The sequence below is a fragment of the Heterocephalus glaber genome, unplaced genomic scaffold (assembly GCF_053883595.1).
Source record: "Heterocephalus glaber isolate CG9 unplaced genomic scaffold, H.glaber_assembly_v1.0 deba00001760, whole genome shotgun sequence".
In the NCBI taxonomy this organism is placed as follows: Eukaryota; Metazoa; Chordata; class Mammalia; order Rodentia; family Bathyergidae; genus Heterocephalus; species Heterocephalus glaber.
Window position 1 is genome coordinate 4,149,953 of NW_028258457.1, and position 15,386 is coordinate 4,165,338.

The 15,386-nt window shown below is 60.8% G+C and overlaps 1 protein-coding gene across 1 annotated transcript; it reads right to left on the reverse strand.

Annotated features, from left to right (window-relative positions):
* Nucleotides 1-1,066: 1,066 nt before the first annotated feature.
* Klf16 (KLF transcription factor 16) lies at nucleotides 1,067-11,850 on the reverse strand. The gene is made up of 2 exons (XM_004865921.3): nucleotides 11,216-11,850; nucleotides 1,067-3,258 (listed from the first exon to the last, which is right to left on the reverse strand). Exons 1-2 carry the CDS (start codon nucleotides 11,670-11,672, stop codon nucleotides 2,957-2,959), a joined length of 759 nt encoding a protein of 252 aa, XP_004865978.1. The 5' UTR covers nucleotides 11,673-11,850; the 3' UTR covers nucleotides 1,067-2,956.
* Nucleotides 11,851-15,386: the final 3,536 nt, after the last annotated feature.

Consider the following 15,386-nt stretch of genomic DNA (forward strand, 5'->3'; position numbering starts at 1 on the left):
CAGCGCAGGGAGACACTTTATCAAAATAAAAACGAAAGAGGCTTAAGATGTAGCTCAGTGGCGAGCATTTGTTCAGCATGAGCAGGACCCTGGGTTCAATTTCCAGCACAGCAAAAATAAAGTTTAGATGAAGCGGACGTGGTGGTTCACACTGTAGTCTGGGAGGCTGAGGCAGAAGGATGTAGCTCAGTGCAAATGCCCTGGAATTAAAAAAAAAACCCTATAGCCTGTAATACCAGCACTATGGAAGGGTGACACAGGAGGATCTCAAGTTCAACCTGGGCAATTTAGTCCCCAAATAATACATAAAAAGGGCTAGGGGTGTAGCTCAGTGTGAAGGCCCTGGATTCCAGCCGCAGCGTTGCAAAACGAAAGAGAAAAGGGCTGGCTGAGGGAAGCAGGGGCCGAGAATCTTTGGCGGGGAGGCGAGAGAGGGAGTAGTCCTCCAGACACCTGAGGGCTACCAAGGTGGTGGTGGGGGGAGTACCAGAGGCAGCCACCAGGCGGCGGGCCAGTGGCTTTCCTGGACTGCAGGTGGCTGGGGCTCAGGACCCGACCGCTGGGGTCTGCAGTGTCTTGTCTCCCAAGGAAGGGACCTTCGCTTTCATCGGTTTCTGGGTGCCCCCAGGGGTGCAACTGGGAGCTGGCATACATCGGGGGCTCAGTACTTGAGCTGCGCAGACGGCTGGGCACTGACGAGCGTGGGAAGTGAACATGTGACGCCCCTGTGCGGGGCGGTGGGGGGGGCCAGGGTACAACTCCCACCCCCACCCCCGGCCCGGCTGGCGCCGGAAGGCGGAGGGGGGGCGGCAGACGCTCCAGCGGGGTGTTGCTGGGTAACGGGGCGGGTGGGGGGCGCAGCTGCGCACGCGTGGGTGACACTGCACAGAGCATGGGCTGCTTGGGTTTCCAGGCAGGGGCGGGAGGGAGGCAGTATTGTCCCAGCCAAGACCCCCACAACACTCCAAGATAATGCAGCCTGCTGCCTCAGTTTCCCCAGATGGATGCCTTTGGGGCCCAGAATCCAGACTAGGAGCCACCCACGGGAACAAACCAGAGACAAAAGCAGGCTTTAAAAAAGGGTTTAATTAATTAAATACAAGGAAAAGCCCAGGCAGGGCGAGGGAGGGGAGCCACCCACGGAAAGCCCATGTCCCCTGGGGTCCCTCCTGCCCACCCTTCAGAGGCCACACATGGGACCAGGTCCCAGTGAACCCTGGACAGCAGGGGTCGAGGACACCGCTATTGTGTGTTTCCTGGGACCTGGAATAGCAGTCCTACCCCTTACAGAGGGCAGGCACAGGGACACGCTGGGCCCAAGCAGGACACATCCGAGATACAGGGAACTCGCCGCCCACGGACTAAGGCATCACTAACACCACCACTGGAGGCTGGGCAGCCCTGACAGTGAGACGTGGGGGCGCAACCCTCGGAGCCCAGCTCCAGAAGGGCAGGCCCTTCCCCCTCCACCAGGTCCCCAGGACCCATCCCTGGAGCCCCCCTGGGCACAGCATGGATCAGGCAGGCACAGATGAACACCCCCAGACCCTAAAGCCCCCCAGTCAGGAGACAGGAAGGCTGAGAAAGCCAATCAAGTGCTCCAGACCTCCTCCAGCAGACAGCCAGGAGGTCTTGGGCAGGGAACCTGGGTCCCCTTCCTCTCCAGGGTGGGGGAGGTCCTCTGTCCCTCCGACCTCAAAGGAAATCCAAGCCACAGCAGCAACTCAGCTCCCACCCCCATGTCCAGACTAGGGACCCTCCCCCACACTCACCCCCTGAGGACAATGGCCCACCCACAGGGACCAGAACAAGAAAGGGACCTGGTGCCTGAAAAAACACTCCAAAAAAAAAAAAAAAAAAGAGCTACCCAGCAGGCCTAATAGCCTGCTCACCTGCTGGCACTCTGAGGGCCCAGGGGCCACTTCCAGGCACCCCTGAGGGACAGGGATTTGAGGGGCAGGAAAGCGACTCTTTAAAGCCCTGCCATGCCTGCCCCTCGGGCTCTACTACCCAGCTTCTGGACAGGAAGGACAGTGCATCCACCCTAATGGCCACGAGATTCCTGTACAAGATTGTCGGTCACAGTGCCATAAAGGCCAAAATCAGAGACCCTGCCCCAGCGGGGAAGCAGGGACCCTTGTCCCAATCTCCCTCTAAGTCTCTCTCATACACACGCTCGCTCACGCACGCACGCACGCACGCACGACCAAGGAAGGGGAGCTCCCACCCCCACCCCGTGCCAGCAGAGCCAGGAAAATAAATAAACCAGCATTCACACACCGCCTGCCTCCCCACTGCCCACCTCACTCGCCCCAAAGGGAATCCCAGCGTTCCTTGGGGAACCCACTCCAGCCCCTCCCTCCCCTCCCCATCTCCTGGGCAGGCCTGGGGTGCAGAGCATCCCCCTCCCAGGGGCACCATCTGTGGATACCTGAGATTGAGTACCCGAGCAGGGGGGTGGCCAGGCGGCACCCCCCAATTTCCCTGAACATCTCCAATGGCTTTCAGTGGGGTGGGGTGGGGTGGGGACAGGAGTGGCCCATGGGAACCCCTGGTCAGCTATGGCTCTGTGCAGACTTCTTCCCAACCTGGAGGGAGGAGCCTGGTGGCCCAGTAACCGCACTGGGCAGGGGGCTCCCCTGGGCCCCGCTCCACCCCTGAACCTCACCTTGGGGGAAGACAGGGGTGGTGGCAATGGGGGAGGGGAGGGCTGGCCGGTTGCCACCCAAGGTCCCTGGGAACAGATGGGAAGAGTTAACAATCATGGCTATTTACAGACCAGGTCCCCGGCCCCCTCCAGGCCCCCTCGGCAGGCTGACCCAGGTCCAGTATCGGGCCCCTCCTGTGTCTGAGCAGGGTGGAGGGCTGGGACCCAAGCTGGTCCTGGCCAGGAGCCCCGGAGAGCAGGTGTGTCCTGTTGCTGGTGGCCCTGCCGAGGTCTGGTGGAGCCAGGGCCCTACAGGCCAGCAGGTGCAGGGCTGGGCACTGGGCTGGGCGCAGGGCTGCCAGCCTGGCTACAGGGCAGGGAGTCGCTGGGTGAGGTGCTGCGTGCGCCCGGGCGCCGGAGCAGATCCGGGCGGAAGCCAGGGTGGCGGCGAGCGTGCTTGGTCAGGTGGTCGCTTCGGGTGAAGCGCTTGGTGCAGAGTGGGCAAGGGAAGCGCTTCTCGCCCGTGTGCGTCCGGTGGTGGCGGGCCAGCTCGTCAGAGCGCGCAAACTTCTTGTCGCAGCCCGGCCAGTCACAGGCAAAGGGCCGTTCACCTGGACAAGGACAGACAGGAGGTCAGAGGAGAGAAGGACCAGGGAGTGCCCATATGACCCGATGGGCTCCCCGTGGCTCATCCAGACCGCTGTTTCATTTTAACATTTTCATTTTTGTGCGATACTGGGGATGAAACCTTGGGCCTTAGCACTGAGCTACACCCCCAGCCTTTTCTTTTTTATTGTGAGGCAGGTTCTCCCTAAGTTACGAAGTTGCCCAAGCTGGATTCAACCTTGGATCCTCCTGTGTGCACCCCTGCCCAGGGCAGCCCCTTTGGTTTAGAGGCTTTAAAAAAAAAAGGCGTGGGCCGGGGATTTAGCTCAGTGGTTCCACCGCCTGCCCCCCAAGCACAAGGAGCCGAGTTCGATCCCTGGTACCAAAAAATAAAAATAAAAATAAATTTTTTAAAAAGGTGTGTGAATTTGAAAACTGGGCTGGGGTGCAGCTCAGTGGTAGAAAGTATGTGTGGGTTACCTGGGTTTGCCCCACAAAACTGCCAAGAATAATAACAAGAGCAAATTGCAACAAACTCAACTCCCACCCACCTTCCAGGAGCCCCAAAACGAGCCCTAATGAACATCTTCTCTTTCCATCCTTCAAACTTCGGAAACAGGCAGCACCGGTTCTGTATGCCATGGTAGAACTTGGAGATGCCTGAGGCTTCATGGATCCCAAGCCCGCGCCTCCCCTCCCCCCTCATTCAAGTGGGACCCTATCACATTCCAAAGGGTCCCCTAGTTTTAGCGTGCCATATGCCCGCCACCCACTGGAGATCAGACTTTGGAACTTGTGCTTGCCAGGCATGGTCAGCGCCACTAAGCTACATCCCCAGTCCCTGTGGCACACGTTTTTTTGGGGGGGGGGGGTACTAGGGATTGAACTCGGGACCTTGCACTTTCGAGGCAGGTGGCGGCACCACTGAGCTAAATCCCCCAGCCCAGGCACATGCTTTTAATCCCAGCACTGGGGAGGTCGAACCAGGAGGATCGCCACGAGTTTGAGGCCTGGGCTCCATAGTGATTTCAAGTTCAGTCTAAACTACATAGTGAGACACTGTCTTAAAAAAGAAAAATCCCAGTACTCTGGGAAGCTGAAGCAGGAGGATCGCAAATTGGATTCCAGGCTGGGCAAATTATGGAGACTTTTTGGGGGGGGGGGGTACCGGAGATTGAACTCGAGTCCTTGCGCTTTCGCAGCAGGCGGCGAAACCACTGAGCTAAATCCCCGGCCCTATGGAGACTATCTTAAGTAAAAACTAAAAAAGGGCCATGGATGTAACTCAAGAGTCACAGTGCACAAGTTTGGCTGCGGGAGGGGTGGGGCCCGATAAGGGGCAGGGCCTGGCAACCGAGGCCAGCGGGACTCCCCCTGCCCCCACAGAACAGTGGCCCAGGGTTCGGGCGGTAGCCAACCCGCAACTTCCTCCGCAAACCCCTCCCACTGCCGTCCCCCCCCCCCCGCCTCGCTCATCCCACACCCCCCAGAGCCACGGGTCAGTTTGCCATCTCTCCCTACTTTTCCCCTCCCCACTCTGTTCCAGAACCTGGGACCCGGGACGCTGAGACTCCCGAGCATTTTGCCTTCCCCATGCCGGGGACTCCCGGACAAGGGAGTTCATGCGCGCGCGCTATGTCCCTGGTGACACTGGGTAGACAGAGAAAAGAGAAAGTAGGATCTGGTCCCAGTGGCCCCAAGGCCTAGCCTCAGGGGACCCACAGGGAGGACAGGGTGGCGGTCAGCTCATGCGGGCTGAAGTGACCCAGGCTGGGCCGGGAACCCGCCCACCGATGGGGGACAGATACCGGGATGGATTCAGGTAGCAGAACGTGAGAGGAGTCAGGGGTGGGCCCCAGAACAGGACCCACGGGGCGGGGGGGGGCTGACCAGAAGACTTCGGAGGTGACAAGGGGCAAGAAAAGCCAGAGCAGTCCTCAAGGTGACCTGGGGGAGAAGTGGCCAGGGCTGGGGCACCTGCCACCACGGGGTCCAGGAAGGAGCCCAAAGAAAAGCCTACACACACAAACCAGATACTCCGTTCAGGGCAGTAGTTGGGGGTCCCTGCGGGTCGCACTGACGTCATTAAGATACAGGCCCTATGAGGCTGAGACCCCAGGCAGAGGAGACCTGGTGCCTATGGCAGTGAGGAGAGACAGCAACTGTCACCAAGGCCATCAGCTGTCCTACACCCCAGGTCTCCCCTAAACAATACAGGAAGCAGGCTTGGCACCTGCTAGGAAATGGACCCCACAGGACTGTGTTATGTTCTTTCTCTTTCTCTCTCTCTCTCTCCTATCTCTCATTTTAGATAAGCGATCACTATGTGACCAGGCAGGATATGAACTTTCAGTCCTCCCGCCTCAGCCTCTCAAAGCGCTAGGATTACACACATGCACCACCACCATGCCCAGCTACGAAGGTCTGTTCTCAACAAGACACAGAACGGACCTCCACTCTCATCCAGCCCCCAAGGGGTTCAGTCTGGGGGACGCGGCGTGGGGTGGTGGTGGGGGCAGCCATGCAGTCTCGCCATCTTGCACGGCGCAGGAGAGGTGGGGCGCAGAGGAGAGAGGGGATATCCCTGGCTGGTTCCCCCAGCAACTGGCTCACTTCCTCTTTCAGCACAGCGGGGGCTGCCCCCCCTCCCAGCCCTCCACCCCTTAGTTCCACTTTGCCACGAGCAGGGTAGAGGCAGGAGGGGAGCATAGCCACTGGGAACACAGCTGCTGCACGTAGGTTGGTGGCGGCTGCAGAGGCGACATCCGCAGCCCTAGAGCCCTAGCCGCCCCGCTCACGTGGTCCTGCTCAAGCCAGGGCTCGGGGGAGGGTCGCCAAGCTAGGCTGGGCGCCTGCCAGTCGCAGCCCCAAGCTCGGCCGCGGCTGGGGTGCGCACGTGCACACGTGGGTGGCGGTAACGGGGTGCGTAGCTTCCCACCCCCGCAACGTTGGCCTTTCGTCCGCGAAATGCCTAGCTTGGGTCCTGCCACCGTCTCCCACGATCCACTCGTAGGGAGGGGTTAAGTTAACTTTGGGGTCGCAGATAGGGGTGGCTCGCAGCTAAGGCCGCAGGGATAACCCCCTCCCACCTCCCACCTCCCCCCCCTCCCCCGCCAAGCACAGCCATTCTACCTTTCCAAGCTACCTGACTGCAGGAGGTGGCGCAGGAGGAGGATGTGGCGAGTGGGGACCGACCTCGCAGGAAGGGTAATGTGGGCGGAGCCGCGGTGGACTTGACCCTCTGACTGGGGCGGGCCCGGGTGAGCTGGGGACAGCCAGGGCAGCCTCGGTGGCAAGCCGGCTCAGAAAAATGGAGGGCAAGTCGTCCTGAAAAACTGCTCCAGGTCCTGGGCCGCCAGCAGAGGGGGACCTGGAGGTGGTCCTGCGCCAGGCCAGGTTCGCTGGGTCTTTATGGGCCCCAGGGCAGGGAGCAAGGTCCCTGGGTCTGGCAGCTCAGCCTGACTTCCTGAGGCTGTCTAGGGGGCGTGGGGCAGGAAGGGTGCTGTGGCTGGCAGTGCCTAAACTTGCACAAATGTCCACCCACTGGGAGGGGTGGGCACCATGGGGGAGGGACACTTCCTCTTTACAGTTAGTCTGCGGTGCCCACCAAACCTGTAGCCAGACACATCCAGGGGGGGTGGGTCCCCTAAATGCCTCATCTCCCCTCAAGCCATGTGCCACCCAAATGCCATCGCCTTCAGAATCCATCCTGGCGCCACTCTTGCTGCTCCACCCTGACCCCCCCCAGCTGTACCTGGACTAGTGCAGTAGCCCAGCAGCACCAGCCCTGGCCTGGGGCCTAGAGTTCCGTCTTGGCCTGGGCTGCTGTCCGCTCCTTCACAAAGCATCACCCTCAGAGTGGTCTCCCCTGACTCTGCTGGTGACCCCCAACCCCTGCATCAGCTTGTGTCCCATTTGCATTTCATGGAGGTGGCACACCCCCCCCATAATGAGTAGAGGATTGGTGCTGAGTGTACAGCCAGAACCCCTGCATCTTACTACACATCTGGGAGATGAGGCACAGGCCTAGAGGACCACCCTCTGGTGTCCAGCAAGAGCACCAGCAGCGAGTGAGCCCCTTCACCCTGCACACTGTGGTGAAGCACCCCTGGCTGCTTCCCGTTCACCCACACTGGCACTTTCAGGGACTTTTGTGAAGGGAATGTGGGGGACACACCTCCAGGCCAGGGTTCCCACCCAGCTGTCGGCCTGGCCTGTCCTCCCTCCTGAGCCCTGGCTGGTATCATTCACCAGCTCCCAGCCCATCTGGGCTCCCTTTATCAGGAAGCCTGGGTGGGGGGTAGTTATCACCCCCTGCAGTGTTGGGGGGCCCTCCCGCTCCCAACAGCTGGGATCCTGCAGACAGTCTCAGCTGCTGTCCTTAGAAGAAGGGGCCGGAGGTGGTCCTGGGCACCGCCAGCCCCGGCACTGCCCACCTAACCCTCACTGAGCTCACAGCTCTGGCTGGGGTGGAGGCAAGAATGCTCGGCTTGAGGTAATGGGGTACTTCCCCCTCCGGGGCTTAGTTTCCCCATGTGCCTCTCCTCTTGGACCCTCTACAGCAAAGTGTCCTAGCCACTGCCCTGCTGACCCCTTGGGCCATCAGATCAGAAAAGTGGGGTCACCAGCCTCACCTCTCTCCTCCCAGACAGCTCCTGGCCCTCCAGCCCTCTCCCATCCTAATCCCTTCTCCATAAACGGATTTTACCCTGCAGAGCAGAGCCTGCCTCCATTCCTCGCCCTGGGGATTAAACACAGCCCTTCACCTTGCCTGATCTGAGGCTCCCCACCTCCAAATCCCTGCCCCAGGGCGGCAGTGCTGTTCCTTCCTTGGGACACACCATTCCCTGCCCTGCCTAAGGTCTGGCTGAGAAATCTCTTTCTCCAAGCACACTGTCCTCCTCCACTGTCACCTTCTCCCTGAGCCCATTTCAAGAGTCCTGGAGACAGGGGCTGGGCTCTGTCACCACTGGGCCACACACACCCCTGACACACAGAAGAGCATTACTATCTCTTAAGACTTAAATGAATAAGATTTTTTTTTGGTACAGGGGATCGAACTTGGTGAATAAGATTTTTAAGGAATGGTGTAACTGGGGGCAGGTGGCCCTAAAACCCCCTCAGGACACTGAGTGATGTCTAGGGACAAATGTGGATGTCACACTGGGGGTGCTGCTGGCCTAGAGTGGGAGGAGGCCAGGGACACTGCTCAGCATGCTGCAGTGCCAGGCACAGGACCATCAACCCAGAGAGAGATTTGACTCCAAAAGGTCTCAGCACTGAGGGGAGGTCCCAGGTTATCACAGCTCTCCCAGGTCTGAGTGCTGTCTCTGGAGAGGGGGTAGGACACCCCCAGAGACACACAGATGACTATGCTGGGCACTGGGGGACCAGGAGCCTTCTGGGAATGGAGGAGGTTCCAGGACTCAGGAGCAAGGAGTCGACAGCCAGCCTCTCCTCCCGCCCCCGCCCCACTGCTGGCTTTCTCTCTGTATCTATGGCAACGGCGTCAACATCTCCCACAGCTTCCAAAGTCCTTCCCCGCCCCACGCAGGGGCGCTCAGAAGGGCTAGGGGCTGTGGGCCAAACACAGGGGTTTAGCGGCCAGGCTGTGCCCCAATGCCTCAGTGACAAAACATCTTACCGACCCTTCCAGCCTTCTCACCCCCGGGGGACCAGATGGGGCAGCAGTAATGGTGTACAAGGCTTCACACTGCCTGGCCTCCAGCTGTGGGCCTCAGTCTGTTCATCTGTCCAAAGGACCTAAGCCAGACTGTCCTTCCCCTAATGCTGGATTTTCTCTCCCAACCTGTGGGGCTCAGGGGTGGCTCTGCAGACAGCCAGGGGACTAACGATGGCTCCTACCAGATGTATCCCTAGCTACCCTAGGATGCCCCCAGGACAAATGCAGCCTCTTTGCCACCTCCCTTCCTCCAGGGGCTAGAAAAACCAAAAAGCCTCTTTCAGTAAAAAAAAACACAAAACCCTTTCTGCTAACTGCACAGTGGTCCTGAAGGCCAGGGACCCTAGGTAAGGACTAAGTGTCCTAGGACCGCCCTCAGTCGTCCTCAGGCAGTTATTACAATGGGGACTTCTGGGCAAGATTTCCTCAGCTGCCCACCACCACCCCCGCCCATGGGGACCCAGGACCTACCCTCCCGTGCAGGGGAAAAACTGCACCCAGCCCCCAGCTACGCTGACGTCACCTCCCCGGCCAGGTCTCACTGCTGCACAGGGATGACCATGTGGACACGCTGGGTCCAGCTCAGACACCTGCTTCTCACATGTTTAGGGAGACTCCTCTGGGTCCTAAGGTTGGAGATGGCCTGGTCTCCCCCTTCACCCCACCCAAGAACTTGAATAGGGTTTGGGGAAAACCAAACCAGACCAGTGCGGTGAGGATCAAAAGGGGCTCAGTGCAGGATGGACCAAGAAAAGCAAAGTGAGAAAGTCGGGGTTCCTCTCTCTCAGCAGGTTCCTTCTTCACCGAACTGCTGTTCAAACTGCTGACAGATTCACCCAGAATGAGACAAGGTACTCTTGCACCTCAGATCGCAGTCTGGAGCACCTCTGTAACCCCAAAATTCCTTTGCCACCTTCACAGACCCTGCCCTCAAACACCCCTACTGCAGACCTGGAACACCCAGGAATCTCTCAGCAGAAAGTGGTGGCTCCAGCCCCAGTCCTGTCCTCCCCTGGGCTTCAAGGAGGGCAGAGCCTCCAGGGCCCTGGGACAAGGACAAGGGCTGAGAGACAACTGGGAAGAGCGGAAAGCAGGTACTCTGGAAATCCACTGCCTAGCCCTCCCTCTGCTCTCTATTGTGGGTTTTCACACCGCAGGATGACACTGTGGCTACTCTACCTGGCGTCAGAGGCTCTATAAGGTGCCTGGGCTGGCCATCAGGGCTGTCTCCGCTTCCCTGCACTCTCCCGGTTTCCAGACAGAAGCCCCCAAATCGAGCTCCCTTTTGAATGGCGTTGTCCAAAGCAAACCCCACAACGACCCTAAAAAGACGGCCCCGCGCCCTCTGTAGATGAGAAATGAGACGGGGAGCAGCTATGTCCCCGACTAAAAGGAGGCAGAATCAGGATGTCCCATAGCTCGTTTCCAAATCCCCACCCCTGCTTCCCGGGACAGATTCTCCAATTCAGGACCCAGGCCGACCACTGAGATCCACCTTCCCGCCACCCACTCCAACCCCCAGACCGGATGGTGTGATCCTCGGGGGCACAGCGGGAGGGGCTGGCAACCAAAAACAAGACCAGTGGGCATCCAGCGAGACTGCCCGGGGGCCACTGAGTGGTTGGATCACTCCCCACTTCGAGGCTGCGCACCTCTTCGAGGGTGTACGGAGAGGGCAGACACGCTGAGGACCCCTCTACGCAGGCCCTCCAACTCGAAGCTCAGGCCCCAACGAGCACTACCAGCCGCACCCTCCACCTCGTTAAAATAGAGAGAACAGAAAGAAAACGTGCCGGGCAACCCCCCACACCCTGGCCCCGCGCCAAGCGCTCAGCCGCCATCCGGAGAGAATCCGAGCGGCCTCCTGGGAGGCGGCGACGCGGATCTCCACCCTTTACACAGATAAGGAAACTGAGGCTGGGGGAGGGGGAGAGCCGTAAAAAACCCCAAGAACAGCAAACTCCAAACACCATCCCGACTGCCCACACCGGAACACAAACAAGAACAAGGACTGAGAAGCCAGACCCATGGGACGGTGTACCGAGCACGCGATCGCGCCGGGCGCCCTGTTCCGCCGGAGCCCCCTCCGCGAGCCGCCCGACCGCATGGCCGCCACGCCCCCCCGCGCGCCCCACCCACCGAGGCTCCGCCCGCCCGGCTCCGCGGCCCGGGCGCGCCCCCCTCCCCGCCCCCCACGCACCACGCAGTTTCGGGGTCCCAGCGGGGGAGGGGGTCCAGAAGGCCGCCCCCGCACATCCCCAGATCGCAATGCGGCTCACCTGTGTGCGTTCGCAGGTGCGATTTTAGGTGCGAGGACTTGTAGTAGGCTTTGGCGCAGCCCGGGAAGGGACAGCGGTGGCTCTTGGCGGCGGCATTGGCGGGGGCGCGGCCCGAGGTCGGGGACGAGGCGGCCGAGGAGGAGGAGGCGGGCGAGGCGCCCCCCGGGGCGGCTCCGGGCCCGCCGCGCAGGTCGGCCAGGATGCTGGCCGCCAGCAGGTGGGGCGCAGCGGCGGAGGCACCACCGGTGCACTGGTCAGAGGGGACGGTGGAGGGCGGCGGAGGTGGCCCCGGGGTCCCGGGCGAGGCGGATTCACGGCGCGCCGCCCGCACTTCTAGGCCGGCAGACGGGCCCGCGCCCTCGGGGCTGGGCCGCCCGCGGTGCACCACGGCACCCGAAGAGATGGCCATGAGGACGTCGGCAGCGAAGTAATCCACGCAGGCCACAGCCGCCGACATGCCGGGCGAGTGCGCACGGCGAGGGCGCAGCGGGTGGAGCGGAGGCAGCGGGAGCGATGTCCCTCCGGCCGGCGGTGGCTGCTCGAGTGCTGGGGGAGGAGGAGGAGGAGGAGGCCCGGCGCGCGCCGCCGCCGCCCGCCGCCCGCGCTCGGCCCGCCCCGCCCCGCCTGACGCGCCCTTGACGCACCGGAGCCCGCGGGGGCGGCCGCGGCCAGCCCCGCCCGGAGGACGCCCCCTCGGGGCGCCGAGGCCACGCCCCCCTCCGGCGCGCCCTCCACCACCCCGGCTGCTGCGCGCGCGGGCACCGGGGGTGGAACTCGGGCCGGAGGAGCCCGCCCCGCGGCGCACCCCCTCCTGCTCCGGACAGCGCCAGAGTCCTCTACTCCTCGCGCGTTCCCTCCACGTTGGATCTCGAGGCCTGAGACCCCCGCCCCCTCCTGCCTCGCGCCCGGAACTCTTCCCAGGGCAACCCCCAACAGGTCTGGGCGCCAGGCTAGTGAACCCCGCCCACTCCCCGGCACGCCCCTCTGGAGCGCGCCCCGCCCTGCCCCGTGACGCCCCCTCTGCGGCGCGCGCCCCGCCTCCTCACCGGCGCGCCCACCCCACGCTGGTTCGCGCGGCGGGCTGGAGCCCGCCCCCTCCCCGGATGCCTCCACTTTGGCCCCGGGCGCGCCACCGTTCGCTCAGGGGTGGAGGGGAGGACTTAGATCTGCACGTGGCCAGGGTGGGGGTGCGGAGCCGTCGGCCCCGCCCCCAAGCCACGTGCGCGACCCTTCCCCCGCTTCTTTCCTGGCCTGGGGCCCCGGCTTTGTGCACCCCGGCACCTCTCGCTCTCTCCGTGGCGTACACCCTCGCCATTCCCAGCGCCTCGCAGGACCTTCCCGGTTTAGGCACTGAGTGTCCCGAGGCAGAGCTTCCGAAGGTGATGAGCCCCACCCCGCACGGCTCGGCCCGCGTTGGTTCCTCTTTCGGCGCCGGGTTCCGGAGTTACTCGTGCGCGGCCTGTTGGGCCAGGCAGGGCCATGGTAAGGGTAGAAGAGGAGGCGAGGGACCCCCCCCCCAACCAGTTTAGGACACCGCAGTCCTGACGTCGCTTCTCGCCCTCAGACTAAGAACCTTTCAACTGGGACGGGAAAACTGAGGCCAGCTGGTGGAGGCCTCTGAAAGTCCCCAGGGACGTCCGCGCGACGTTACAGACGAGTGGCGATGTCATTGGGGACGCAGATGGCTGGAGACCCCCCCCCAAAATCCGCAGGGGGCGGTCAGGCGCGCGGAAGTGACCAGGCTCCCACCCCTTCCTACCTCCCGCGGGCGGCGGAGGGCGTGCAGTGGCCAGCGTAGCCTACAGGGGGCGAATCTGTAGTGGCGTCCGCCGACCGGTTCACAATCACTTCCCTGCACGGTGGGGACACGAGGCCTGGCCCCCTGCCCGGCCTGTCACCATCCTCTGCACATGCTCCGGCAGCTACCTAACCTGGCCCTTTCTGCCATCATTTCGGCCACTGTCCCCCAAATTCCCCCACTCCAAGGTATTTGTCGGTGCCAGCGTCTCATGAAGTTCAGACTGAGCCTTCTTTCGCGGGAGGGTACAGCCTCCCTCAGGCACCCCTGTCGCATTTCCTCCGTTATGTGCTGTAAAATCTGTGGACCACATGGGCACTTGGTGAACCTTGGTGGTCAGTGTTCCTGCCAGGCTGGCCTCCTGAGTCTTTTTTTTTAATACTTTTTTTTTTGAGACAAGTGCTCACTATGTAGTCCAGGCTATCCTTGAACGCGTGATCATCCTGCCTCAGCCTCCAGAGTATTGGGATTATTAGGTGTGCACTACCAAGCCCTGCTTTTTTTTTTTTTTTTTTTTTAATATTTTGATACCAGATATGGAACTCAGGACCTTTGCACTGGACTACATCTTTTTATGTTTCCTTTTTTTTTGGATCGGGGATCAAACTCAGGATCTTGCACTTTCAAGGCAGGCGGCGGCACCACCAAGCTAAATACCCAGCGCGTTCCTTTTTATATTTTGAGACAGGATCTCGCTGAATTGCCCAGGCTAAACTTGCACTTTCGATCCACCACTGGCCTCAGCCTCTCACAGTGCTGGGATTACGGGTTTGAGCCTCCAGGATGGCTCCTCCTATGTCTTTGAGGGTCCAGAGGGTGGGTCACTTGGGGCAGCCCCCACCCACAGGAGTTTGTCCTCTGCCTCTTTGCTGTGCCTGGGACCAAGGCCCTTGTGAGTCCCCCATCCCCAGCTCCAAGCCCTGAACATGTGCTGGAAACAGGAAGTCAGGAGGCTTCATTTCTTCTGCTGATGTTTATTGTGTGGGCCTGGCCTCCAAGGGCTCAGTGTCCAGCAGGCTGCCACACTGAAGAGGTGGAGCCACCTGGGGCTTGAAGATGCCTCTGCCTGACAGCCATGCTGCTGAAGCAGGAAGAACCCCCAGGCCTGGAAACACCACCAAGATCACAAGGAAGTGGGGTGATGCTGAGGGGGCCTGCTGCCCCAAGGGTGAGCCCTGTCAAGGCAGGTGCCATCCCTGTGGCCTGACAGATGCCCTTTCTGGGCCTCAGGAGTCTGTCTACTTCTTGTCACCATGGTGGTCACCTGTGGTCTTCATCTGTGAGCCATGCTGGCCACTCAGCAGCCCCCACGTGGAGCCTGGGCCCACCCCAAACCCCAGTATGTCCCCTGGGCCCTGCCACCACTCTGCCTGAACTTTGGGACCCTGTCCTCAATGCAAGCCTATAGGAGGTGCCACCCCATTTTACAGATGGGGAAATCAAGGCCAGAATATGAAGCACCGCACCTTTGCTCATAGGTAAGAGGAGCAGAGGGTTTTGGGAAAGTGCAGGGCACCGGAGTTGGCCCTTACTTCCTCAAACTTGTCAGTGGGGGTCACCTTTCCCTTCCCTTATGGCCCCTCCCAGGGCTCAAAGGTGGCTGTTGGAGCAAAGCAAGGCAGGGAGCCCGCAGCAGCTGGATGTCACCGGTGGTCTCTGGGCCAGTGCACACATTCTCCGGGCACAGGCAGGGACAGAAGTTATATAAATTGGGGTGCACTTGCAACACAGACACTCTCGGATCTGTGTCCAGTGGTGCCCAAGGCTGACTTCTTAGAACACAATAGGTAAGGGGACAATGGGGATCTGGGGACCCCACTGCCACCAGCTGGCCAAAGTCAACATCACAGGCCCCATAGTGTTGGTTTCAGGTACCCTGTTAGGGTGTGAGATGGGCACCTTGCCTGTGGCTGTTCCTACCTAAACCCAGGTCAGGGGATTGTTTGTTTACCCAGTACTGGAGATTGAACCCAAGGCCCCCACACAGAGTTATATCCCCAGCCCTTTTTTTTTTTCTGAGACAAGGTCTATGTAGTTCATACTGGCCTCAAACTCACTATGTATCCCAGGCTGGCCTTGAACTCAGAGATCCTCCTACCTCAGCCTCCCAAGTGCTGGGATTACAGGAGTGGGTCACCGCACCCAGCCCCAATCCTTCTTTTTATATTCTGAGACATCTTTTGCTCAGTTGTCCAGGCTTGACTCCAACTTGCCATCCTCCCGCCTTAGCCTCCCAGAGTGCTGGGATTACAGGTGTGTGCCACCAAGCCGAGCCAGATTAGGGGACTTTTTACAAAACCTCTGGCCAGTCCTCCTGGAGATGGTCACAGTCATGAGAGATCAGGAAAGATTCTGAAGCCTTAAAAGGCATCA